This window comes from Vigna umbellata, chromosome 8 (assembly GCF_029865625.1).
Source record: "Vigna umbellata cultivar VRB3 chromosome 8, Vumbellata_1.0, whole genome shotgun sequence".
Taxonomy (NCBI): Eukaryota; Viridiplantae; Streptophyta; class Magnoliopsida; order Fabales; family Fabaceae; genus Vigna; species Vigna umbellata.
The window spans coordinates 24,834,183-24,860,344 of record NC_142172.1 but is presented as its reverse complement, the minus strand read 5'-3'; the positions used below and the strand labels follow the sequence as shown (position 1 = coordinate 24,860,344).

Below are 26,162 nucleotides of genomic sequence, written 5' to 3'. Positions count from 1 at the left end.
CGTTAAAAATGACCGGTGACATTGTCGTAAATAAATTGATTTGATCCACATCAATTACTAAAGTAGTGCGCCGTCTAAAATGTATTAACGTCAAACAAGAAGCATATCGACATAATCTAAAATGTATTAATGTCAAATAAGGCCAAGATCGATGTAAAACAATCACATAACGTCAACTTAAGAAACATCTCACGTTCAATTTAAAATAAAAAAAGTTTAATATATCATTTGGTCCCTACTTTTGGGGGTTTGGTTCAAAATGATCCTACATTTTGAAAAAGTTCAGTAAGTGATAACAGTTGAAAAACTGTTATTTTCATGCTTAAAATTGATACTAAAAGCAACCTTTATGGTTAGAAACTAGCTTGAAATCATGTTTTTACTCATATTTTCAGAAATAAGAGAACTGGACAGGTTTATGCTTGATTTCAGTGTTTTTGTGCAGGTTTTAAGATGAATTTGGTGAAAGAAGTGAAGAAGGAGAGATATGGAATCAGAAAAGACATCAAAAAGTGCAAAAGGAGAAGCCGAAGTTACCGCTCAGCGGCAGTTTACCGCTCAGCGGCAGTTTACCGCTGAGCGGCACTCAGGAGCTCACGGGAGGACCGCTGAGGGGCAAAATGGCCGCTGAGGGGAGAAAACTACTCACGCACTCACCGCTGAGCGGCTAATTGAATGATTTGAAAGAAGAATTGAAGTACCGAATGATTGGAGTGCTGAAAAGTCAACCAGAAACCAGAAAAGTCAACCAGTCAACCAGAAAAGTCAACCAGTCAACCAAAATACGAAAAAAGTCAACCAGACGAGTTTTGGGCCAGTTTTATGCGATTTTATGATCTGTTTGGGCCTGGACCCGTTTTATATTATTTTTATGTCCTATTTAAAGGCCTAGATGTCTTAGGGTTTGTATCTTTGGCAGAAACGAAGCAAACACTCTCTCTTCCACCCCTTTGAAGGAGGATCTTGGATGCTCAGGCTACCTCTTCACCTTTCTAGGGTTTTATCTTTCATTCTTTCATTATTGTTCATCTAGGTTCACCATGAATATGGTGAACTAAACCTTGTATGTTTGTTGGGGAATCAATGTAATCTTTTGAAGTTCTCATATATGGAATTTGTGCTTGCATCTTAATCTAAGATTTATGCTTTCTTTCATCATTAGTTAGGGTTTTTCCTCTTTGCTTAATGCTTGCTTTGTTTAACTCATTCAATGCATGATTATTGATTTTGTCGATACGGGAACGTATGGGGAAGTCTAGATCCGGGGAATCTCTCCCAATATTATATTGGTTGTCGTTAAGCTCCTGCACTTGATGAACTAATTATTAGGAATGCTAGGAATTGTATGAACTCGTAATTAGGGAGAAGCCTTCTTGAAAGGTACTTTAGAGAGTGGCATTAACAATGATGATTTGAATGTTGAATTCCTAAAATACATGAGAGTGGATAAGATGAAATTGACCCCCAACAACATATTCATATATATATTTCATTGAAAGTTCTTGTCTTTTGCTTTTGCCATTGATCAAAACCTCATGCATACATGTTTATTTTCTGTTTTGCATATTAAACTTCAATTATTTCGTTCTTAAGTCTTAGCTAATCAACGAACCACACAACTAAACTAGGCCGTGAGTCCTTTGGGAGAACGATACTTGGTCTTACCGAGTTTATTACTTGAAACGATTCGGTCATACTTGCCGATTGTTAAACAAGTTTGTGACATCATATTTTGGTGATCATAAATTTGTCCATCAGTAAGGCCCCATATTTTGTTTAAAAATGTTCAATTCGGTCCTTTTCGTGGACGCCGTTAAAAACATAACGGTGCAGTTGCCAGTGTGGCCAAACCTGAGTGAGCTGTTATGTTGGATGATTACGTGGCACTGTACAGTGAAGTGAGTTGGTGGAAATATTTTAAGTTGAGGTTTTTGTGTCTAATAAAAGGGGTGATTAGGGTTCGTGCAAGTTGTTCCCTGTTTTTATTACAGTGTTTGTAGGTAGATAGAAATGGTTTCTTCTCAAGGTTGTTCTTCTTGTTCGAAAATAGGGTGGGAAAGAAATTCGCAATCCTCAAATGATGGTGGTTGGAGGGGAGGTGGGATAATCCCTCGTTTCAAATTGGTGATTATTCTGTGAGCAAAGTGGCGAGAACTCCACAGAATGCTGACAGACAATTTTGGGGATGTCGTCATTACAAGGTTTTTTTGAATACCCTTGTCATTTTATTTTGGATCTTATTTGTTCATAAATTATTGAGTTAGAACCAATTTTGGTGGCTTATTTGGTGAATAACAGGGTGGATCGTGAAGAGGGATGTACTATAACTTTTTCAAGTGGTGTAATGAAGAAAATAATGACGAAAGAGATTGTGAAATTGTAAGGCAAAGGAGGAGTATATATGAGCTGGAAATTTTAGTCCAAAAGTTGTAGAAAAGGATAAAATTGTTACTTGGAGCTATGTGTGTTGTTATTGCGGTGAACATTGTGACAATGTGGGTCTATTTAGGTTGATGTTCGTAGGTGGGTCAATGTTTATGTTGAGGTCTAGGTCAGTCTTTATGTTCATATCAATGTGAAGGTGAAACTCAATGTTTAGGTTGAAGTGTAGGTGAATGCTAATGTTCATGTAATGTTTAGGTTGAAGTGTAGGTTGAAGTGTAGGTTGAAGTGAAGGTTAATGTAATGTGAAGGTGTTCATGTGAAATGTTAAATTTAGTATCCGCTTTCATTTTAAAATGTCCAATGTGGTCCCCTTTTGAATTTAAAATTGCAACTTTTGGTTCCAAATTGATATCAACACATATAACATCTCTGCCATAATATACTAAGACAAGTGTTTGTCATGACTACATAATTAAAGTGCACCTAGGAAGTACATAATAAAAGTTGATCACATGACAATCAAAGTAAGTAATAAAAGTTTATCACATCAGTTGCGAATATACATAAGTAAATTAGTTCATCAAAATACAACTGCATCAACATACTACATAGTTCTGGAGTTTTTTTATCACATCAAAATACATGCAAAGTGTTTGTAATTGATATCTAAACTTTTCTTTTAAAATCTAACTTCTTCCTCAAGATTGGTGGTGTTGAATGTGGAATGGACTCCTAAGTAGGTTGTGGTGGTTCTTGGGATTTGGGACATGTTTGCTGTGAGGCTAAGGGACATGTTGGTTGTGTGATGTATGGACATAAGGGGCAATTCTTTCTGTTGTGTCCCACTTGACGGCAGATAGTACATTTCTTTCTATGGCCACCAACACTCATTTGAGTGGCATCCTTTGTTAACTCCCACGCCTCCAACTTTCTTTTTTTCTTTGGCCTCCCAGGCAACTTTCGAATAGTTGGTGGCAAGACATCATCATAGCTTGTTCTTTCCCATAGCAACTACCCATTGACAGGATAAATCATAGAGGCATACGTCTCTTCATATTTGGATCTTGTCAACCAAGAGGGTATGAAATTTTGTGGATCTTCATTGGAGTAGTTAATTGCTGCAATTGCATGACACATGGGATGCCACTTATCATCCACTTCCTGTAGCTACAGTGTTGACTCTCAAGGTCCAGTGTGAACTTGTTTGCCATTGTTGCAGTGTGTCTAACCTCAAACAACTTTCGTCCAGACCAGCTGACAAAAACAAAGCACATTCCAATAAATTAACAATGCACATCAACATAAATGAAATTGGATATGATTATAAATAACAATTTTACCTTGGGATCCAATATCTAGACAAGTTTGATTCTTTCATAAGCCTGTTCTTTATCTTTGGGTAGATAATGAAATCCATAGATGCGACCTTGCTTCTATTGGTGGCCCAACGTTTCATTAGATAAAGTCTTATCTCCTCCAGCATTGTGATTATTGGTTTTCCTCTCGCAAGCACAATAACATTGTTGAAAGCTTCAGAAATATTGTTGTCAAGGGAATCACATACAGCTTGAGTTGTGAATCGAGACCTTGACCAGTACCAATTATGAATACAAATGTTCAAAATTAGCAACCATGCAAAACTGATTGAATGGGGCATCATACTGACAATTTTTACCTAGGGGGAATGGCTATCAGGTATTTATAAGCTTCTACGTTGACTTCTTTTATATTCAAGATTTCTCTCTCCCATGCCTAGGGGTATGTGCTAGTGGCAGCCTTCCACATCAGACTGCTCAAAACTTGACCAGGAAACCTCTTTCTAAAATTTGTGTATAGGTGCCTCATGCAGAATCTTTGGTTTGCCCCAGGCAAAAGTTCCTGCACAGATGGCATCAACCCCTGTTCACATGAATAAATACATCAAGGTTTAAAGCATCATTTACAGTGAGTTAAATGTATATAATAATTTAAGGAATACATGTACCTTTTGTTGGTGAGACATTCATGTGCACCCACCACACACTTCTTTTCCTCCAAGGTCTTCTATCACTAACTGCAAAAACCAACTCCATGTCTCTTTGTTCTCTACTTCAACTACCGAATATGCAAGGGGAAGCATTTAGTCATTTGGGTCCCTTCTAATTGCAGTGAGCAGCTTTCCCTTATACTGCCCTTTCAAAAAACATCCATCTAAACAAACAATTGGCCTACAACTCACAAAGTTGTCCTTACAACCTTTCAAGCAAACATAAAACCTTTTAAAAATTGTCTAACCATCAGCACTGTCAACCTTCACCTTAACTGTTGACCTAGGATTAGACCTTAGTAGTTCATGCGCATAGCCATATATTCTCTTAAACTGTTGTTTAAAATCTCCACTAAGTTGATTTGTTGCCATTAATTTTGCCCTTCGTGCTTTGGAGATGGAAACTTTGGTATTCCATTTACGTAATGCTTTATTACGTATGTCGTTTACCTTTAAATTCGGATTGTCTTGTATAGACCTATCTATTTCTTGACTCAGCCACTTTGTATTCATAATTTTAATGTTGAGTTGCTTGCTGCAACTATGTGTATCATTTATTTTCCTTAATTGCCAAAATTGTCGTGTTGGCAAATAACCACAATAAGCTACCCATGGACACTTACCTTGTCCACCCATGCATCTAACCCTCACCCTACGCTTATCATTTTTAACAAACTGCAAAGCCCTCCCAGTATGCACAACATAACTTCTAATTGCCTCCTTAAAGTCATCCTTGTCTGTAAATAAAGTCCCAACTTTCCATTTGTAATCTGCCAATGACTTTTGTTTCTCATATGTAGGAAAAAAACCTGGCTCTGGTCTATCTTCAGTGTCGTCCTCACTACCACTGTTTTCTGGTGTTAATAGGACATCAGAATGCCATTCATCCTCTGACAAAGCCCTAGCACTGGGTTCAGCCCTATACTCTTCATCACTGTCCTCCAAACCAATACCAACCTCTTCTGGCTCTTCCACGTACTCATCACCAATAAGATGATCCATATGTCCTTCATCCTCACTCTTCACTTCAACTTCAACCTCGCTGTCCACTCCATCCTCACTCTACACTTCAACTTCAACCTCACTGTCCACTCCATCCTCACCCCTGTCCACTAAAACTTCTTCCTGTACTCCACCATCTCTGTCCACTTCAACTCCACCATCTCTGTCCACCTCAACTCCACCATCCACCTCTTGTCCAGCATTACTTTCTAGCTCCACTCCACCATCTACATCCACCTGAACTCCACCCTCTATATCTACCTCCACCTCCAATCCGTCGTCTGTCCCCATCAACTCATCCTCACTAACCCACTCACCCTAACTAACCAACCCACTCTCAGTCACCATCTGCACCCGTACTTGACCAGATTCAACTGCTCTTTCTTCAACCTCATTCTGCACTTCAACCTCCTCCATATTTCCTTCATCACCACGCTCAATATGTGGGAAACCTACAACCTCACTACCCTCACCACTCCAACGAGGTGCTTTAGCTTCAAAAAGTAAATAAATTTGGTTCACATCATCTTCTACAACCTCTACTTCGTCCACGCCATGTACAACATACAAGTCAACTTTCCCTAAAAAGTTTGCCACCTTCATCATATTCATTGCTCCTCTATCATCATATAGTTTATGTAACAAATGTTGTACGCTGTAATATAACTCTTGCACTTGAAGGTACCCTAGATCTTTTAGTGCACCTAGTATTTCAAAAAAACTCCATTTATCGGGATCAACGTCCCACACATCAATCTCTTCATCTATGTACTTAAAGGGGATTTCTTTTTTCAAGGTCCAACCATGATGGACCACTACCTCAAACCTTTCCCCAGATATCCCAATCCCTACAACTCAAATGCAAAGGGGGACCACTTAAATTACTTAAACTAACAATAATGGGACCACTATCAAACCCAAAAAGCCGACAATCTTGGTCACTGTCTTCAACCACCCAACAAGCGACAACTATAATCATATTTAAAACACAATAGAAAATGCATTACAAAACAATTCAACATACAATATTTAACCAACAAATTTATACCCCCAAGTTCGGGTTAGACGTGTTGGTCGTAATCACATAACATCCATAAGGAAGCAGTCGACGTCCAATACAAAATAAATAAATACTAAATATTGATTTAATTAATATGACGTCAACCTAACAAAAGAAGGACGTTGTATATTACAGCAAGTAGTTATTATTTTATTTTTCATTTACATCAACCCATAAAATGTCATTTTCAAACTGGCTTAGACGATTTGTTATTTAGTTCCTTTTTTAATATTTTTCCTTTTTCTTTTAAACCAACCACAGAACGTCGAATTCTTCTTCGCGTTGGACGTTGTATTTTCCATAAATTGTTTTTAATTTTTTCTTGTAAACCAAATGAAAAATCGTCTTTGTACTCGTGGCTTCAAAGTTTTATTAAGCGAAGTCAAATTATGTGGGTATTTGGCTTTGACGTGTCGTACTCGCATGTCAAAGTTCAAAGTCCCATAACATAACAGAAAACCACTCCCATGCCTTTCACAATGAAGTCCCCTAGAGTTAGACGTTCTATGGGAATTTAAAAAGGAAAAAGAAAAAAAAAAGAGCGACCTTTGCCTTGGATAACGAATAATACGTCAGAAACCCAAGGAATCTGACGTTTAGTGTTGGATTAAAATAAAAAAGAATTAAACCAAAAAGACACTTTGGAAGTCTGAAGAAATTGACGTCAACCTCTTCATTTTTAGCAGCAAACTGCATGTTCCCATATATCATTTAAGTAGACTTTCTTTTATTATTGAAGCCCATATTAGGCCCATATTAGGCCTTTCCCAACAGTAATTATTTATGTAGACATCCATTTATAAATTTATTGTAACAACCTTTTGCCTTCAGACTGCCTTTTATTATTGAAGCCAAAGGTCACCCCACATCAGGCCTTTCCCAACAGTCATTCTTTTTTTCTATAAATACAGTTTCGCAGCCTTAGATAACCTGTAGACATCTATTTATAAAATTTCTGCTATGAACTCCATCTGTTAATTTTTTTCTTTGTGTTTTCTGTTATCTCCTTCAAGGACACAAAAAAACTTAAAGGATTATAGAAAACTTAAGGAAAAGGTTGCAAGATTTGGATTTCACATCCTTTCAAAACGCTACTCCGCCTTCACTAAACTATAGAACTTCCGTAAACAAATTCATGTTAACCCTTTCAAAACGCTACAACCTCCATTCACCAAATATCTCGTAACAATCTGTTAACTTTCTTCTTTGTGGTTTGATTCTTTGTCATGGCGAATAATTTGAAAGAGTGCGACATGGCGAAGAGCTTGAAAGAGTGATAGAAATCCAAAGAAAAAGGTTGAAAGATTTGGATTTTGCACCCTTTCAAAACACTACAACCTCCATTCACAAAAATCCTTCTACATTTTAACAATCTCGTTGATCTTTTCGATGTTTGATTTTCATTTTGTTTGCTATGTTTAGTGTTATTATATTTTTCCTTTGTTTCGTTTCTATTTATGAACCTACGTAATAATGGATTTCTTTTAGAAATCCTTCAAATAATTTTACGTCGAATACTGAAGGAAAATGACGTCCATATGTATTTCCCAAATAACATGGACGTCGAGTGGTGTCAATATTGACGTGTATCTCTTCGTTTTAACGTAGCATTTATCATGTCCTGCCAACAGTCTTTTCCCATATACCTGGACGTCGAGTGGTGTCAGTATATGACGTGGATCTCTTCGTTTCTAACACAACATTTATCAAGTCCAACCAACTGCATTTTTCCATATAAAGTTGGACGTTCTATTTGAATTTAAAAAGCATAAATAAAAATAGGGAGCGACCTTTGGGTTTGGTTAACGAATAAAAGAAAAAGAAATTGGACGTTTATTGATGGTTTATAGGAAAAAGAAATAAAAAGGGAGTAATCTGGCTGACAATAATATGTCAAAGTCTGAAAAATGACGTTAACCTCTTCGTTTCATAACTTTTCTATTAAGATTACGTCGAGTAGCTTTACTAATCGACATACTATTGCAAAAAGAGTGCAATGGTATATTCAATGTAATGATGTAACATTAAAAATTTCAATTCCAATCATATAAGTGATTTAATCAGATTAAACAATTCAATCACCATTTACTAATGTTATTGCCAAAATATTATTACAACCAGCAAAACAAAAGATGGCTTAAGAAGCCACTGATTACAAAATTAAAATCAAACAACGAAAATCCATATTCTTGTGTGTCAGAGTTATTGTTGATCCCTTTCTGGTTGTTCACATCACCTTCCTTTCCATTTTGTCATTGATTTTTCAATCCTTAGAGTCTTTTGTCAATGGCTGTGTCAACTTTCAATTTACTTGAGCCCCAAGAATCTTTTTAGCGATTCTGACATACAAAAGATGATTACAACCAGCAAAATAAAAGATGGCTTAAGAAGCCACTGATTACAAAATTAAAATCAAAGAACGAAAATCCATATTCTTCTGTTGCAGTCAGCTTTCAATTTACTTGAGCCCCAAGAATCTTTTTAGCGATTCTGACATACAATCTATTTTCACCGCATACCATTTAGCCCACTCATCTTCTTCCGTTTTTGTCAAATCTATTTTGTTTGCACTCCAAGATTCAGAGATGGGATAGACTTGCTGATGACCAATCCAAACCTTTATATCAACCCGCTTGATTGTGGAACAAAATATTTCATCACTCATCTTTAAGTTGGAGTAGAACACCCTCACCAGTTTCAAATATCTGTGAGAAACCACAGTTTTAATCTTCCTTAGACTAAAAAGCTTTCGTCGAATCTCTTCATCACGAATTCAACCTATAGGATTAGCATTCCTTGCAATCTGGGCAACTTTCCATTTTCTTCTTGATGATGATGAAGAAGCCATTTCTGATCAGATTCTGGAACGTCTTTCACATTTCTAGGGTTTGTAACTCTTTATTTAGAAAACACTGAGTGCATTTTCAAATTTAGTATTTATAAATTTGTGCATCAAATCTTATCAGTTTCAGGCCCAACTAAAATTTCAATCTTATATATCCCAATAAAAGAATTTCAGCAACGACGAATTTCTAAAGCGTTCGACATTTAATTATGCGGTTGAAGTTGAACTCTAACAATATAAGGATTGACTTCATGGGTGACGAATTTCTAAAGGGTTCGACGTTTTATTATTGATGGGCACTAGAGTAGTTGGGCGCATTAGTGGCTCCCAACATTTTCTTAAAATACAGTTTCGGATCCTTAGGAACTACCCTCCTTTGAAAACCTACACTACAGAGCATCCGTAACCAAATTCATGTTAACTTTTTCCTTAGGGTTTCCATTAGTTCCTCTACTAAACGAAGACATTTCTTTGTTAACGATGAAGGCACGGTGGAAATCCTGAGGAAAATGTTAAGACTTATGAATTTCAAAAACATTCTCCATTCTTTTTCTATTTTTTTATCTAATTCCTGTGTTTTTTTATGTAGTTTCTTGTTCGTGTAAAAGTCGTCATATAGTTTGATTAATCTATCATGTATCATTTTCAGAAAAAAAAATTCTTAAGCCCTTCCTGTAAATGTATAAATCTTGTTCTCAAATGGCTTCTTCATCTTCACGGCGTGGAAAGAAGGATGCACACCTTGTAAGAAATGCTAGTCCAAATGGGTGGATCAGTGATGACGAAGAACGATACAAATTTGGATGTTATAGAAAACTCTTCAAGGTGGTCCCTCACAAGTTCTTGGATGTGGAATTATTCAGAAGGGAGGGGTTTATCTTTCAAGAATGGCTTGTAGATGTTGGTCTTCTTAACTTTGTAGAAATGATCGGTGATTGCTATCCTGACCTGGTACAGGTCTTCTACCACAATCTAAAGGTTGTCGATGGTGTTATATGCTCTCGGGTGAAAGGTGTCGATATTAAAATTGATGACGAAATATGGCTATCTTTTACTGGTCTCAAAGCAGAAGGCTTCATGTCTCATGAAAGAAATTCTGAACTCAACCAATGGACCAACAAGAAGAAAATTTATAAGGAATATCTAAGAAGTCCAACAAGGCTAAAGGTATACAAGCTGTATCTACTTGATGGTTTGAAAATGGAAGAAAAGATGTGTGCTTTTGTACTTACTTGGGTAATACTACCTGGAAGATGTTTACGTGATCGTCTAACTACTGCAGATTTGTTTTTGGTTCATGCCATAAAAACCCGAATACCAACCAACTGGGTTTTTGTCATGAGTGAGCACATGATTGAAATTCCAAGTAGTCATGGACATATTCTGCCAAATGGTGTTTTTATCAGCCGTGTATTGAAGCATCATCAAGTTGATCTTACTGGTGAAAAAAAATTTGGTGCACCGAATCAAATGAAATAGGAAAAGCGGCATTGAGACATAATGGTCTAAAGAAAACAAAAGATGGTTGGGTGTTCAATGATGTTGATGAAACTCCTTTTACCTTCACTTCACAGACTGAGTTTGAAAGATTTGTTGTGGATCAATTTCGAAGGCTTTCAAAAGGAATTTCAAAATTTGAAAAATCTCTGATCATGATTCACAAGAAATAAGATGAAGACAATAATCTCAACTCCCTCAACAAGTGAATGTGATGATGAAGACGACACAACACAAGATGAGTCTATGGAGACATTTGACTCAGATTAGGAACAAGAGTCCATTTTAGTTTATTTTCTGAAATTAATGTAATATTTTAATATATTTTAGTATATTTTTGTATGTTTGAACTCTGTTTGAAATTTTAATATATACTTTTCGTGGTTATATTTTCATATTATTCCTTTGTTTAATGTATTATGAGTTTTTTTCTTTCAATCCTTGAAGTTTTATTACGTCGAATTCTTAAAAACGTCAACGTTTTAAAAGTTAAAAATAGGAAAAAATGAATTTTATGTCGCATATTGTAAAAGCCGACGTTAAAGATCAAGTCCATTTTTAGAAATACACTTGCGCATCCTTGATCTAGTCCTCCACTTATAAAATTTAGTCGTAACTTGTCACTCTGATTTCATATTTTTTATGTTTCCTCATAACTCTTCCTAGGTCATCACAAAAGTTAGTGTGACGCATGGAAGAGCTATAGAAAACATAAGAAATTAGTTAACAATTTGGATTTCGTTTCAAGTAGTACAATTTCATTCATATTCATAGTGATTACAATCAGATTAGAAGCAAAACAGACACAGAACAGAAACACAAAACCGACTCCATACTAAAATTCTAAGCCTCTATTCTAACTCAGAATATTTCCATTGAATCCTCCTCACTAGACTCATCCTCCTCACTAGACTCTTCACTTGAATCTTCAGTTGGAGAATCATTTTTATTCTTTTTCTCATGCAGAGCGTCTATCTTCTGTTCGAGTCATCTGAGTTTTTCAACAACAAATCTTTCAAAATTGGTTTTAGGGACGAAGTTGGTGCGGTCTTCATTTAGTGCACGTGCGCTTCCAGAACTTTGAACCATATTCTCTTTATCCTTGAAGCACCATACCTTTATAGTCTTCACAAGGCCAATGGAAGTCAAGGTGTTTTGATTTATAACATTTGAGCAGTTATAAGAGCATTTCTTTTCACCACTAACATCCACACCTTGAAGGCTCAGGATTTTGCTGATAAACACAACATATGGTAGATGTCGTGCATGTTTGGTTCCTGCATCAATCATATGATCTTTTATTTCTTCCACCCAAATGGTAGGAATATCATTCTTGATGGCATACAGCAGAAAAACATCTTCAGTTGTCATTCTGTCTTGTACAGGTCTAGCAGGTAAAATCACCCAAGCAAGAATGTGTGTTGTTATCTTTTCTTCATTATTCAGTCCCTCATGCACATATAATCTTTCAATTGTGTATCTCCCAGGAAACCTTAACCAATTACTGTACACGTCCTTTTTCTTCAACCATCTGCTGTTTCTGAGTACCGTAAGTGAGAGAATAACCCTTCGGCTTTTCATCCTGCAACTTGAAACCAGCCATCATTGTCAATGTGAACATTTACTCCTTTTACTCGAGAATGAAGGACACCATCTATGTTTCTCATATTGTTATAGACGACCCTTACTAAGTCAGGGTACTAATCACCCTTCATCTGGACAAGTGTAGAGAGACCTTGAGTTTCAATCCATTCCTGGAAGTGAAATCCCTCTTTTTTCAAATAAGTTGAGGTTCAGATATTTGTGAGGAACAATATGTTTAAACTTCGTCCACCTCATAAAATCTAGACGAGTCTCCTCATCACTGATCCACCCGGAGAGATCAGCACTTCTTGCAGCCACAACAACCTTTCCTCTATCTCTTGAAGGATGTGATGAAGAAGCCATTTGAATTTGGATACTAGATAATTTTCCTCAGTATTAGGGTTTAGTGTCTTAAGTCACTCATGCAATATAAAACTACGTACATAAGATTTTCAAATTCAGTGTATAAGCGCAACGTCGCGCGTTCAACGTCAAATAACATAACAGCCAACGTTAACAATAACCGGTGGCATTATTGTAAATAAATTAATTCAATCCACGTCGAGTGGTATCAATACTGGACGTGGATCTCTTCGTTTGAAATATTACATCAAATCTCTTAGCGTGTGTTCGTATGAAGGTAATTTACTGTTTACGCAATTTAGCGCAAATGGATTTGCGAGAGAAAGCGGTGTTCTCTTGCGGTGATTTGCAAAGATAGAAAAGCGAGGATTTGCGAGATTTCACTGTTTCGACCATCTCGCTGTTTTGAGAAGATTTGCGCTGATTTTGGCATAAAAGACTTATATGCAATGTACTATTAAAGTTAATTCCAAGACCATATACAATATTAATGTTTTAAATTCTTAAGATTAATAATCAATTCCTCCATATCTGAAAGCATAACATAGAAAAGCCATGCACTATGCTTTCACGCGTAAAAAATTATTGTCGCTGCCCATGTGATTTTCCAGTTTGCGCTGATTTCTATGTGTTTCTGGCTTTTGCATCCCATTGCACTGTCAGTAGCTGGCGAGATTATCTGCTTGACACAACCATTCACTGGAAAGGAGAAATTCCTGGCAAAAGAGGTTTGAATTTGAAAACAAAGGTCTGACCATCAACACCATTAATAATAAGTTTGGTCTGTGTATTAACTGATGCGTGTGTTTACATAGAGACTCGAAGTTTGAGCAGTTTACAGCTTTCCAGAGTGAGAACTGTGTGTGTGCTGAAGTATTGTGCTGCGAGTGAGTAGCTGTGGAGTTTAGGTAATATTTCTTTCGATTTTAATTAATATTTCTGGAGTTGAGGTAGTATTGTGTTCAGAGAGAGTGAGTAGCTTTCCAGAGTGAGAACTGTACATTATATCGTGTAATTATGCTCAGTATCTTGTATGAACGTCGAATCCCATCCGAATTCGACGTTCAAACATCATTCAGTGAAAAAGTAAAAAAGTCTCTAGAATACTGATAAACTGCTTCTGACGAAAAATACGTCAAAGATCTATGAGGCTTGGACGTTAAAGTGGGAGTTTAAAAGAAAAGAGAAAAATAATAAAAAATGGAGCGAACTTTGGCTTTTGGATGAAGGTTAAAACGTCATATACCAGCCGAATTTGACGTAACATTCTGTTCACACAATTAACAGTCCCAACCACTCCAATGCCCTTCACGTCGATAATCAAGTATACCCATTGAAAACCTATCCTACATAAAGGCATTGGGGAAAAACAGAAGAAGACCTTTTGAAAATCTATCCTACATATCTTCGGTAATCAAATTCTTGTTAATTTTTTTCTTGTGTTTTTCTTCTTTTCCTTTACTAAACGAAGACATTTCTTTGTTAACCATGAAGGCATGTGGGGAAAACACAGGAAAAAGTTAACACTTATGAATTTCAAGTAGACCCTTTCAAAACCTATCCTACATTGCTTCCGCAACCAAATTGATGTTAACTTTTTCCTTTGTTTTTTTTTTTACTTCCTGGTTTTGGTTATAGTGTCTTCCATCATCTTTGGTCTTCATTTTAAATGTTGTGTTTTGTAAAAGGAGAAGAATGTCGTTGATCCGAAATAGAGACGTCAATCTCCAGGCCTTTACGTCAATGCAGTCAATATTCGACGTCAACTTTATAAATTTAACTTATCTTGGAGTTGTTTCCACCGTAAGAAATCAAATAGCTCTGAAATCTAATGGTAGAAGACAACTCAAAGACAATTTAAAAAACGATTCAACATTGTTGAATGATGAAATTGAACATCTTCTCTATATAATTATTTTAGATCATAAAATTGTTTCAGCATTAACCATATTGTGAACCATTATTCTTTTTCCTAAGCGTTTCCCTTTCAGTAAGATAACTTAATCATTTTTGTACTATAAAAAGCATTTTGTTGACTTGAATTTCAAAGGTCACCTTCATATGAACTGAGACCTAAATGCGGCACTTTGAAATTCAAGTGAGCAAATTGCAATTTGAGGAACATAAATGCTTCAAAATTTAAGGAAAAGAAAACACAAAGGATATAAAAACCATGAATCCTAATATGTTCAACAGAGAAATAGAAGGGTAGGGATTAAGCGAAATTTAAGCTATATTTATAGATGAAATGATGACATCAGACTATCTAAGAAATAGACGTACATTATATCATGAATAATGCTTAGCAACTGCCACAGTCCATCATCTGTAGCCATGTCACAGCTCAACTGCAGTTGACGTTCAAACATCATTCAGTGGAAAGTAATACATCTCTTTTGATTCAGATAAGAACTAATTGACATTCAGCCTCCAACAAAAGACGTTAAAAACATTGTTGGAAACAGCACACCAATAGTGTCCCACTACTCCACAAAGTCGGACGTGCTACTGAATGACTAAAAATTCAAAAGAATAAAATATTAAAAACTAGATGATCCGCGGACGGAAATTAAATCATTATAAAAGCAATACATTGTGTATTTATGATTAATTGTCTAAACATCGAAGCCCCTCCGAATTCGACGTTCAAACATCATTTACTGAAAAAGTAAAAAATCACTTTGGATTCTGATATGAACTCCTTGCTGACTAAACGAAGACATTTCTATGAAAAATAATGATATTGGACGTCATCGATATCAAATATAAAATCTCCAGACTTTTTCATCGAATGCACTCAACATTCAACGTCAACAATATAAATTTAATTTGTGTTGCAGTTGTTTCCACTATAAGAACTAATTGACATCCAACCCCCAACAAAAGACGTTAAAAACATCGTTGGAAATAGCACACCATTAGTGTCCCACTACTCCACGGAGTCGGACGCGCTATTGAATGATTAAAAATTAAAAAGAATAAAATATTAAAAATTAGATGATCCGCGGACGAAAATTAAATCATTATAAAAGCAGTACATCGTGTATTTGTGATTAATTGTCTGAACGTCGAAGCCCCGCCGAATTTGACGTTCAAACATCATTCACTGAAATGAGTTGTGAGTTTGGTGTTCACCTGCACTAAAATAAAATTTTAGTAGTTATAGCTCTGAGTTGTGAGTTTTCAGCCCAAGTTGCAGCTTTGCCATTTGTTTCTTTAACTCTTCTATTTGTTTAGAAATGAGTTTGTTTTGTGCCAAGATGACATCTTGTGTCCCTAGCTCCAATATTCCTCTCTTGGAAGTTTGATTCTTGTCATATTGAGTTTGATGATCACTAGTTGCTAATGATTCAATAATTGTTGTAGCCTCCTCAACACTCTTCATCATCATGGTACCTCCTATTGATGTATCCAACAACATTCTGGTTTGTGGCCTTAATTAACTATAAAACATGTTGAGTTGTGTTATTTCATCAAATCCATGGTTGGGACATTTCTTTAGTAAGGCCTTGTATCTTTCCCAAGCTTCACAAAAGTGTTCATCCATGCCTTGACAAAAGGTTGCAATTGTTGCCTTAGCATTGATATATTTAGATGGAAGAAAGAATCTAGACAGAAACTTCCTTTCCACATCTTTCCAACTCGTCAAGATTTGGTTTGGGTGAGATTGTAACCAAATTTTGGCATTTCTAGTAAGTGAAAATAGAAATAACCTGAGGTAAACAACTTCCTTATTGTCAGAATTTGTTCCCAAGGTTCCACACAGTTCATAGAATGTGGCCAAGTGATTGACTGGGTCTTCTTGATCTAATCTAGCAAATTTACTTGCTATGATAAGAGAAAGTACAACATGTTTCATCTCCACTCTTTTTTATGGTCTTACTATGCTTGAGAAGTAGTGATTGGACCACAGCTCAAGACTAAGATGCCTCTATGCCTCAAGCTAGTTAAATAGGATAAGTGATCAGTTCATCCCAAAATCAAGCGCAAATCAATTAACCACTTTAAATCAAATAAAAACTACATAAATAATAGTGTCACCAAATACAAGAGAGTTTGAATCTACTACATCATGCTTCAACACATGGAGATCCCCTCATGAAGATTGAAAGAATTACAAGCAAGAAGGAAAACATCTCCTAATCCTCTAAGGATGGAAATTTACTAATATCAAGCACTTACAGAGGGAGAATATTAAGCCTTCCTGAAAGATCAAAATGAAGGCAAGAAAATAAGCCCAACAAATGCTTGACAAATTGATTGATGCACATTAAACCAAATGTGGATGAAGTTGACACTTTTAAAAACGAGGACCAACTAGACACACTATCCTGAAAATTGGGATCACTCGAGCAATTAAACCTAAATTTTATGGAAATAAAGTTATAGAAGAGTATAATGACAAACATTAAAATAAGTAAAATAATCTAAATAAAACAATGATAATTGCAATAATAAGCAATAAATATTCCATGCAAAATGGTATATGATTGCATCATCATCTAACGATATATGTGATAAACTCAACTTCATGAAGACATCTCATCACTAAGGGTGTGTTCATTTTCATAGATGTAATTGTTCATGCGTATTTGCGTAGAAGGATTTGCAAGATAGATGATGTTCGTTTTCAGAGATTTGAAAGCGAAACAGAGCGATGATTTTTTCAGAGATTTAAAAGCGAAACAGAGCGATGATTTGTGGGATGACTGAGATTTTCAATCTTTGCATCTTTGCTTGAATGTGAACATGAAGGTTACATAGGAAAAGAGGTTGAAGACGAAGGTGTAACCGACTCCACTTATAGCTAGAATCGATTCCAACAACATTGTATCAAATTCTAAACCCTTGTATCTGATTCTAAGTCATGCGTATTCGGTTCCACTTCATACTTTGTTACAACATTTTGTATTCGATTTCAGCATTTTGTATTTGGTTCCAACAATTCCAAATTGCATTTTGTTTCTTCGATACATATATATAATTCATATAATATATAGTTTCAAATACGGGTACAACTTTTCTTGACATCATAGAGTTCATTCATGCTTGTTAATATTAATAATTTTTACAATTAAATATATTATTAACAATTATTATTTTATATTACTTTTACTACTAATAATATTTTGGTAATCTTTCGTTACTAATAATATTTTTATTTGTTACATCAATCAAAGCCTATAATAATTTTGACAAACTTTACTTTCAAATCCACTTTACTCAACCTCTAAATCCTTTCAAAACAAATAACAATCAATTTACTTTCAAATTTTCTCAAATCCAACCACTCCCTTCCTTCCAAATCTATCCTTCAATCTTCAATGTGAACACAACCTTAACTCATCAATCAATATTGTCTTCCAACATGGTTTAATCACCAAGACTCGCTTGGATAAAAATAATACATGCCCCAGATCGTTTGATGAACAATACTAGTCCAATCCCAAAGTCACTGTGACTTAAGATTTCATATAAGGATAGTCACCGCCAAAACATGGGATATGCTATTTATTATCTAGTATTATAATGTTATATGACAATATTGATAGTGTCGAAAAATAACTTTCGGAATTTTTTACCAAAATAGATGAACAAAGTTTGAACAAACTAATTTTTTCAGAAGTTAAACATAAATTTCTGAAATATATAATTAAAGAACCCCTTGGTTTATACTCCTAATACCGTCTATAAGCATCTTTGCGAAACCGCACAGGCACAATAATTAATATTCGTACTCTCACCTCAGTTATCGATAACGGCATCATTATTCACACGGAAACTCAATATGGTACCGTGGAGAAAGATACTGTTTCAAAATCCGAAATAATTGAGGCATTATATGAGTGAGTAATTAGCAAACTGATGGTTCAAATTGTTTAAAAAATCATACCCAAATACTTGAGTGCTCAAATTCAAATGTACAGTTTTCATACCAACATACATAATTGAAGAGTTTCACAAGAGGTAATCCCTTTGGTAGGGTCCGTAACAGTAATTTAACACCATCCCGTTGTTACTAAGGATTATGTTGCTATTAGACCAGATTGTACTAGAAGGAAATCGTAGACAACGAATGGTTATGATCGTGTAACAATTTCAACTTGAGTGTAGCAGGAGATGAAATTGCAAATAAGTGGCAAAGCATTGAAGTTGGAGTAAAATAGTAGTGAAAGATAAAATGTTGAGATAACTATACTGTAACGAAGAGCACATACCAATTACATTAAAAAAAATAGAGAATAGAATATAGATGGCAGGAAATTGAAAAATGGAATCATGGGTGGTTGTCAATCTTGAAAGGGGGTAAAAACCCCACATACAAAGAGTGACGGAGGAGAACAAAGACAGAAGGGAGATTTTAGTAGAAGAGCTCATACAATGCTGTGACTAATGGACCTTTGCGGACCAGGGTTATCCTCGAACTATATTATCTTTTTCCCTTTCTCACTCTAAGACGGATGTAACATACTCCTGGCAAGAATTAGGCTACGGTTGCACCTTCCTTGTGGTCACCAAAAATGCGTAGCCGGAAGTCAGAAACCATTAGTGGGAGACCCTTGTGCAGGTCGACCTTGGGTTCCCACCCAAGTAGCTCCTTAGCCCTACCTATATCAGGCTTTCTCTTGTGCGGGTCATCCTCTGTGTTGGGCCTGTACTCAATCCTCGCATCAGGATCGATTGTTTCTTGAACCACCTAAATCAGTATACCCAACAAAACTAATTTCAACTTATGTATCTTGATCCCCCAGAACAAGAAAACTGTAAAATAGAAAATGGACAAGTATATTGATGCATTCAATTAATGGGGTCTATAAGATGAGAGGTTGAAGCTATATCCACTCCACCGACAACAATACGATACGGCCTTTTAATTTCGTTCATATGCAACCACACGAATAAAAATCTAGAATTTAGGAAACAATTGTGCCACAGGTTAAATTGCACCACGTAGTATTTGCTCTGGAAAATGAGAATAGAAAAAGTGAAGAAACTGGTATCCAGTGTCCAGATTCACGTATGTGTTTCCGTATAGTGAGGTTTAACTCATTCAGATGAACATTTCAGATTTATCAGTATGCACATGACAATAGCAATTGTATTATTTCCTTAATCTTTGCACTTTCTTGTGTTTCAAGCTTACCACTCTCAAAATATACTTGAAGAAAAACCCAACTTACCTTGGCAAGTTCAAGCATGGTAAATTCTCCCGGATTTCCAAGATTGAAAGGTCCCACGTGTTCTCCTTCCATAAGGCGGATTAGACCCTCCACCTATACCAACATAAACATCACATTAATACACCAATATTGAGTTAGATTCTGAACGCACACCAACAATCCCACAGCATGCTGATCTAGACCATAACCCAAGTAATTGACGAAAATATTAATATTTAATTATTTGCAGTACCCGTATCATTTATCAGCTCTGCGGATTCATCCTACAACGACAATCACTTAGATTTATTTATTTATTAAGGCTTTGTACTGCATTGTTTTCAGTGTTGTTTGTGATTTTTTTTTATTGAGTAAACTGCAATAATAAGAGCTGGCCCACCAGGGCCTTCCAACTCGTTTCCAGTCACATGCAAATGTTTCTTAGCGAAATAAGCCACCGATAACATCAGACACGAGTATGCACAACGAATGAGTCATTCAAACAAACGGATGAACAATTTCGTTTACTAAAGGAAAAGAACCTTTTCAGAAATTCATGAATTGCTTCTGTTAAATCTGCAGCATGCACATGGGGAGAAGTTATTTTAAAGTTTCAACCATATAAATGACTAAAGCTATCATAAATCCAAATTCAACCCTGTGCAAAAAGCATCATACTATACAAAGTGGGGCAGAGGAGGATATGTTAAACATTTTCAGCTAAAGAACGAAGATACATATTAATTCATCATAAACAAAATTCAAGCCAGTGGCAAGTAGTAGTACGTGTGGTAAGAACGACATTGTTCACTTACCAAATCAGAGACATACTGAAAACTCCTTGTCTGCTTCCCATCCCCATAAACAGTCAAAGGCTCCTTCCTTAGTGCCTGTATTAAAATCACCATATACAGACAATTATTACACAAATAAATCCAAGAAAACAACCTGTTTTTTTCAAATTCAAATAAAAATAAACAAAACGCCAACCTGAGCAACGAAGTTACTGACAACACGACCATCATCTAAACACATTCGCGGCCCGTAGGTGTTAAAGATTCTCGCAATTCTAACCTGAAAAAACAAAATACTTAAGATAAGAGCACCGTTTGAATTTTCGAAATTTGAAAAGGCCATCAAATCAAGTAAGGCTGAACTGAACCCAACAGCTGTATAGCAATGAAAAATGATGAGACGGAAATGTTTAGTTTGGTCGGTAGAAAATTACCTCAACGCCGGCACCTCGGTGATAGTCCATGGTCAATGTCTCAGCCGTACGCTTACCCTCGTCGTAGCAGCTCCGGACACCTGGCACACATCAAAGCACGCTCACATAATTCATAAAACCATCCATCACAATTAACAACGGTAAACTGACCCCTTTTTTTTACCCCTTTTAAGTACCAAAATTAATAAATTAATTATTAAAGTATTGATCGTTGCGGGTCCCCTCCCTCCTCCTTCCATTGTTTCTACAAGAACTACCACAGTTCCACTGCCAACTACCCGCCCTTTTCTTCCACTTTTCCCCGGCACGGGTTTTACTTTTCACGTTTAACCACTCATCTGCTCTAATATGAAATAAAATGGCCATCTACGCCACCACCACAACAACAAATATCTCTACCCTTCATTTGTGGACCCGCATACCACGGGTTTCTCGATGGCGAGACCCTGGAATTCTTCGTACGTGGTCCTTTACCTCTGTTCCACGTGTCTAAATAAGTTAAGGAAAAAGAAATCCCATAAATTAAGTTCCACAGGAGTGTGCTGCAAGAGCAAGGCGTATCTCTGACAATTCTAATTCTATTATGTCATATTCTAATTGTAATCTAAAAACAAGGCCCGGGCCTAGATACCAGGCCCAGGAAGAGCAGTGACCGGAGAAAAGTAGAACGTGAGAGAAGGATGCTGTTAGTAGTACTAACCAATCGGATTGACGTTGCCCCAGTAAGTCTCCTTCTGAGGATGCTGCAGAGGATCTCCATAAACCTCACTGGTACTGGTCAACAAGAACCTCGCACCCACTCTCTTGGCAAGACCAAGCATGTTCAAGGTCCCCACCACATTGGTCTTGTAGACACAATTAAGGACTCCAATTTCACGTAATAATGGTCAGATCCTGAATAAAACTTAAATGCTAAAACAAAAAATAAAATAAAATAAAAAAGGATATGATAGTCTTGACGGGATTGAACTTGTAATGGACAGGGGAAGCAGGACAAGCGAGATGGTAGATCTGATCCACCTCCAGCAGCAGAGGCTCAACGACGTCGTGCCGGATGAGCTCGAATCTAGGGTTCCCAAAGTGGTGCATGACGTTCTCCTTCCTTCCAGTAAAGAAATTGTCCACCACGATAACACTGTCCCCTCGCGCAATCAACCGATCCACCAGGTGCGATCCTACGAACCCCGCGCCACCTGTCACGACGATCCGGAGTCCTTTCCGTTTAATCCCCAGAGGCACCTTCCCCACCGAATGCACCCCCGCCGCGACGCGGTGGTGGTACGCCGGAAGCTTGGCCTCGCGCTCGAAGTACGAGATCGGGAGCGGCTCGTAGGGGACGGCGGGCGAGGAGGTGGAAGACGAGGGGACGAGTGTGAAGAAGACGGTGGCGATGACGACTCCGAGGAGGACGAAGAGGAGTCGCTGCTCACGGAGCATGTAGTGAATCGGGCGAGTGACGGAGAGCCAGGGTTTGTTGGGCTTTGGCGAGTAGGCGTCGTCGACGGGCTGGGCCTCATGCCCTCTGAAAATCAGTTCCGAGCCCATTCCTGTTTTGTTCTGAAACCTGCTCCTTCTAATCCGAGAGAAAGAAGAAGGAGAGGGTCTCTGTTTCGGGGTTTGAGGAGATAATGGAAACGGAAATGTATAATGGAGTGAGTTTGGGGTCGGAAAGAGACCACCGCGACTCAGTCGCCGGGAGGGGAATGAGATGCGGGTGAAGTCAATTGTGGATGAAGAAGATGGGTTTTTTGGTATTTAAAGAACGTATGTTGAAGTGGGAAAGGGTTTTGGCGCAATGACGGAAGTACCCTCCTTCTTGGGTGCGTGGTCAAGGTTGGGTGAGATTTGGGTCCCGGGATTTTCAGAATTTGGTAAATTAAGTTTGGAGTGATGAAAATAGAAACAACTGGCCAAGGTGTCAATTAAGGGATTTTTTAACCATTAATATGCAATAAATGGAGAACGCTAATGCTGACTCTTAATTCAGGATTGGGATTTCTTTTGCCCTCAATAGCCACCTCGCTCTCAATGGTAATTGCCATTTGCGATGAAAGCATGCCACTGGCGTCAAATCCTCAAAATTATCTTTTCATCTTTCGTCATACATTAATTGTCTGCCGCCACCGCTGATGTCACTAAAAACACATCTCACCACCCCCAAATCATCTTAAACAAATAATAATTTAGCCCCCCAAAACAAAAAATACAAAACTCATAATTAGGTCAATCATTTATATAGAATATAGAAATTTAAAAGCAAACGTAATACAGTGTTTCATTTGCTTAGCGGGTTATGTATCACGATCATTCTAGTTAGTTACAAACTATTATTTAAACTAAAAATTGTAGTACTGTTTTTGGTGAGAACACTTCCAACGTTTTCCCTGGTCTTTTCTTTCTATGTCCATGATTAATTTCAGAGTTCAGCAGAATCACGTTGCGTGATAAATATCTCAGTTCTGCGATGTGGGATTTTAACTGGGCACAGACACTTGCAAAAAATGCAACGGCTACATGGCATTCGTTTTTATAAAGTATAGAAATGATAACGTACAGGCTACAACTTATTTATCCCTTTATATATACCATTTAAATTCATGAAATTAACTCCACTGGCACCTATTTTTTCACTCATTCCACGAATATATTATCCAAACCAGGAATACATATGTCCTCATATATTCTCTTCATACTTTGCAACAACATATCATATTCTCTTCATACTACTGTTTAACGTTTTTCAGTAAGTAAATAAAAATATTTTTATTTACAAGAGTCAGAATAATTCAATAAAAGATATTTGTGTACTGCGAATAAATGCGTTTTGTTTTCTCTCTCGGGAATAGTTGCAATTACATTGATTAAGCCAAGATTACGTTTTTGTCCCGGGGTTGAATATTGGTGCCCACGATGACTTGGAGGAATTGATTAATGCAAACTTCAATAAGAAACATATTTGACACATTCTAATGAAATTTATCTAATTCTAAACCAACACAGTTGTGTCCTAGACTGGGTACCATTCTGTGGCTGCTGACCCTTCAAACCGTATGCACATGTTATTTGGAAGATTAACCATTGACCTAATATGTTAACAACGAAAGATAGCATAACACGCTAATCAGTATTTTTTTTTATAAAGTTATTTTCTAATTCTAATAATAGTACTATGTGGCATTTTTAATTACCTTTTCAAAATTTTACGTTTACTAAAATCAAACTTGTTTAAATATAATAAATTTCAATGTGAATAGAAAGGTTAAAGAAACTAATGTGCATCGTGGGCCACCGTCGTAAGTTAACAAAAACCGTCACAAGACAACGTTTTATTACCCTTTTCCTCGTCAATTAATTTTATGGGATACCACGACAAAAGAGAAAACGCATTCTCTGGAGTGACTGGTTACCCAATTTTGATAATGAGTTAAAAAAAAATTGATGGTTTTTGTTTATGTATACATAAGTTGAGGTAACATTTTGTTGGTTTTGGTAATTTTTCTCTTTGATTCGGTCACGACAAGAAGTTGATTGGTTTGTAAGAAAGAAGATTGTTAAAAATGGACAATAACTTGACATGCAAAACAAAATATTTCGCTTTATGACTTGCCAAAAGCTTTGGAAAACTAATTGGATTGTGTTAGCCTCAATTAAAGGTTTGGCGTAATAATTTGATATGCTTCTGAAGAAGGGAAGACAATTCCGAAATTAATTAGCACGAAGTTTATTTATTATAGAACACCTAACACTCACTGCTTTAGACCAATAGGTTTTGGTAAGATTGTACTACTGGTGTTTGTTGGCAATCATGTGCCTATTTCCACTTGAAATCCCTTCATCTCATTTGCCAAAGTGCCAGGAATTGATTCAACTTGACGGAAGAAATATTATAATCTCAGTTTTTCTCACCGATTTACTTCCTATCTAATTAGTCAATGTCTATAATAATGCTTTACATAGTTTAGATCATACAACATTTTTTTATTTATTGACTAAATGGTTGTAAATTAAGGATAATTCAAAGACAACCAAATTTCTCAACAGAACAATGTATACTAGAATAAATATGACATTTTTTTCATTATGATCTATATATTGACTGCATAATATATAAAACACTTGTAAATGTTTATCCAAACTCAATATCAATTACATTCAATGTTTATAACAATAAATGAAATTTATATAGAGTATATTCTTGAATAAATTTAATTTTAATAGTTTAATAATAGTAATTTTAAATTTTATTTTTAAAATATTTTGATCTCAATAATTTCCTCTTATTTTGAAAAATCTCTTTAATTTAAGCGTGTATTTAACATAATAAAATATTTAATATAATAACAAAAACATTTGTAATGTGGCTCCTACCATTTCTTTTTTCTTCTTTTCTCTTTTTCCCTCTTTCTTCTCTCCAATGTCATCTCTTCATACCTTTTTTCTTTTAGAATAAATTGCATCTCATAATACTTGAGGAGCTAGGAAGTATATATATATATATATATATATATATATATATATATATATATATATATATATATATATATATATATATATATATATATATATATATATATATATATATATATATATATATATATATATATATATATATATATATATATATATAAATTCAATCAAATTTCTAAATAAAATAAGTTTTTATTTACTCTATAAATTATTTATTCTCTTTTTTTTTTATGATTTTGTCATCAAGTTTAAAGAGGTCAGTTGAGTAAAGTGATTCTCTCAGTTTGTTTATCACATACTAAAATTTTGTTTTGCTTGGATATATTATTATAGGTCCCTAGATTTTAAGTACTTTTATGTTTGAATAAGAGATTTAATTGAAATAAAGGATTATAATGGAAACTATTCATGATTTTGATACAACCATAGGATAAATTATGTGTATGTAAAGGTGACTCAATTACTAGGATTTTATTATTATTATTTTTATGCAAGGATTGTGGTTGGTTGAAAGTTTGTTTGAATGTTTGAAATTGAGTGTTATT

The 26,162-nt window shown here is 35.9% G+C and overlaps 1 protein-coding gene across 1 annotated transcript; it reads right to left on the bottom strand.

Annotated features, from left to right (window-relative positions):
• Positions 1-18,926: 18,926 nt before the first annotated feature.
• AUD1 (NAD(P)-binding Rossmann-fold superfamily protein) lies at positions 18,927-22,883 on the bottom strand. Its single transcript, XM_047321825.2, has 7 exons — positions 22,099-22,883; positions 21,851-21,998; positions 21,151-21,230; positions 20,913-20,996; positions 20,738-20,812; positions 19,944-20,036; positions 18,927-19,459 (listed from the first exon to the last, which is right to left on the bottom strand). Exons 1-7 carry the CDS (start codon positions 22,693-22,695, stop codon positions 19,247-19,249), a joined length of 1,290 nt encoding a protein of 429 aa, XP_047177781.1. The 5' UTR covers positions 22,696-22,883; the 3' UTR covers positions 18,927-19,246.
• Between the last annotated feature and the right edge of the window lie 3,279 nt (positions 22,884-26,162).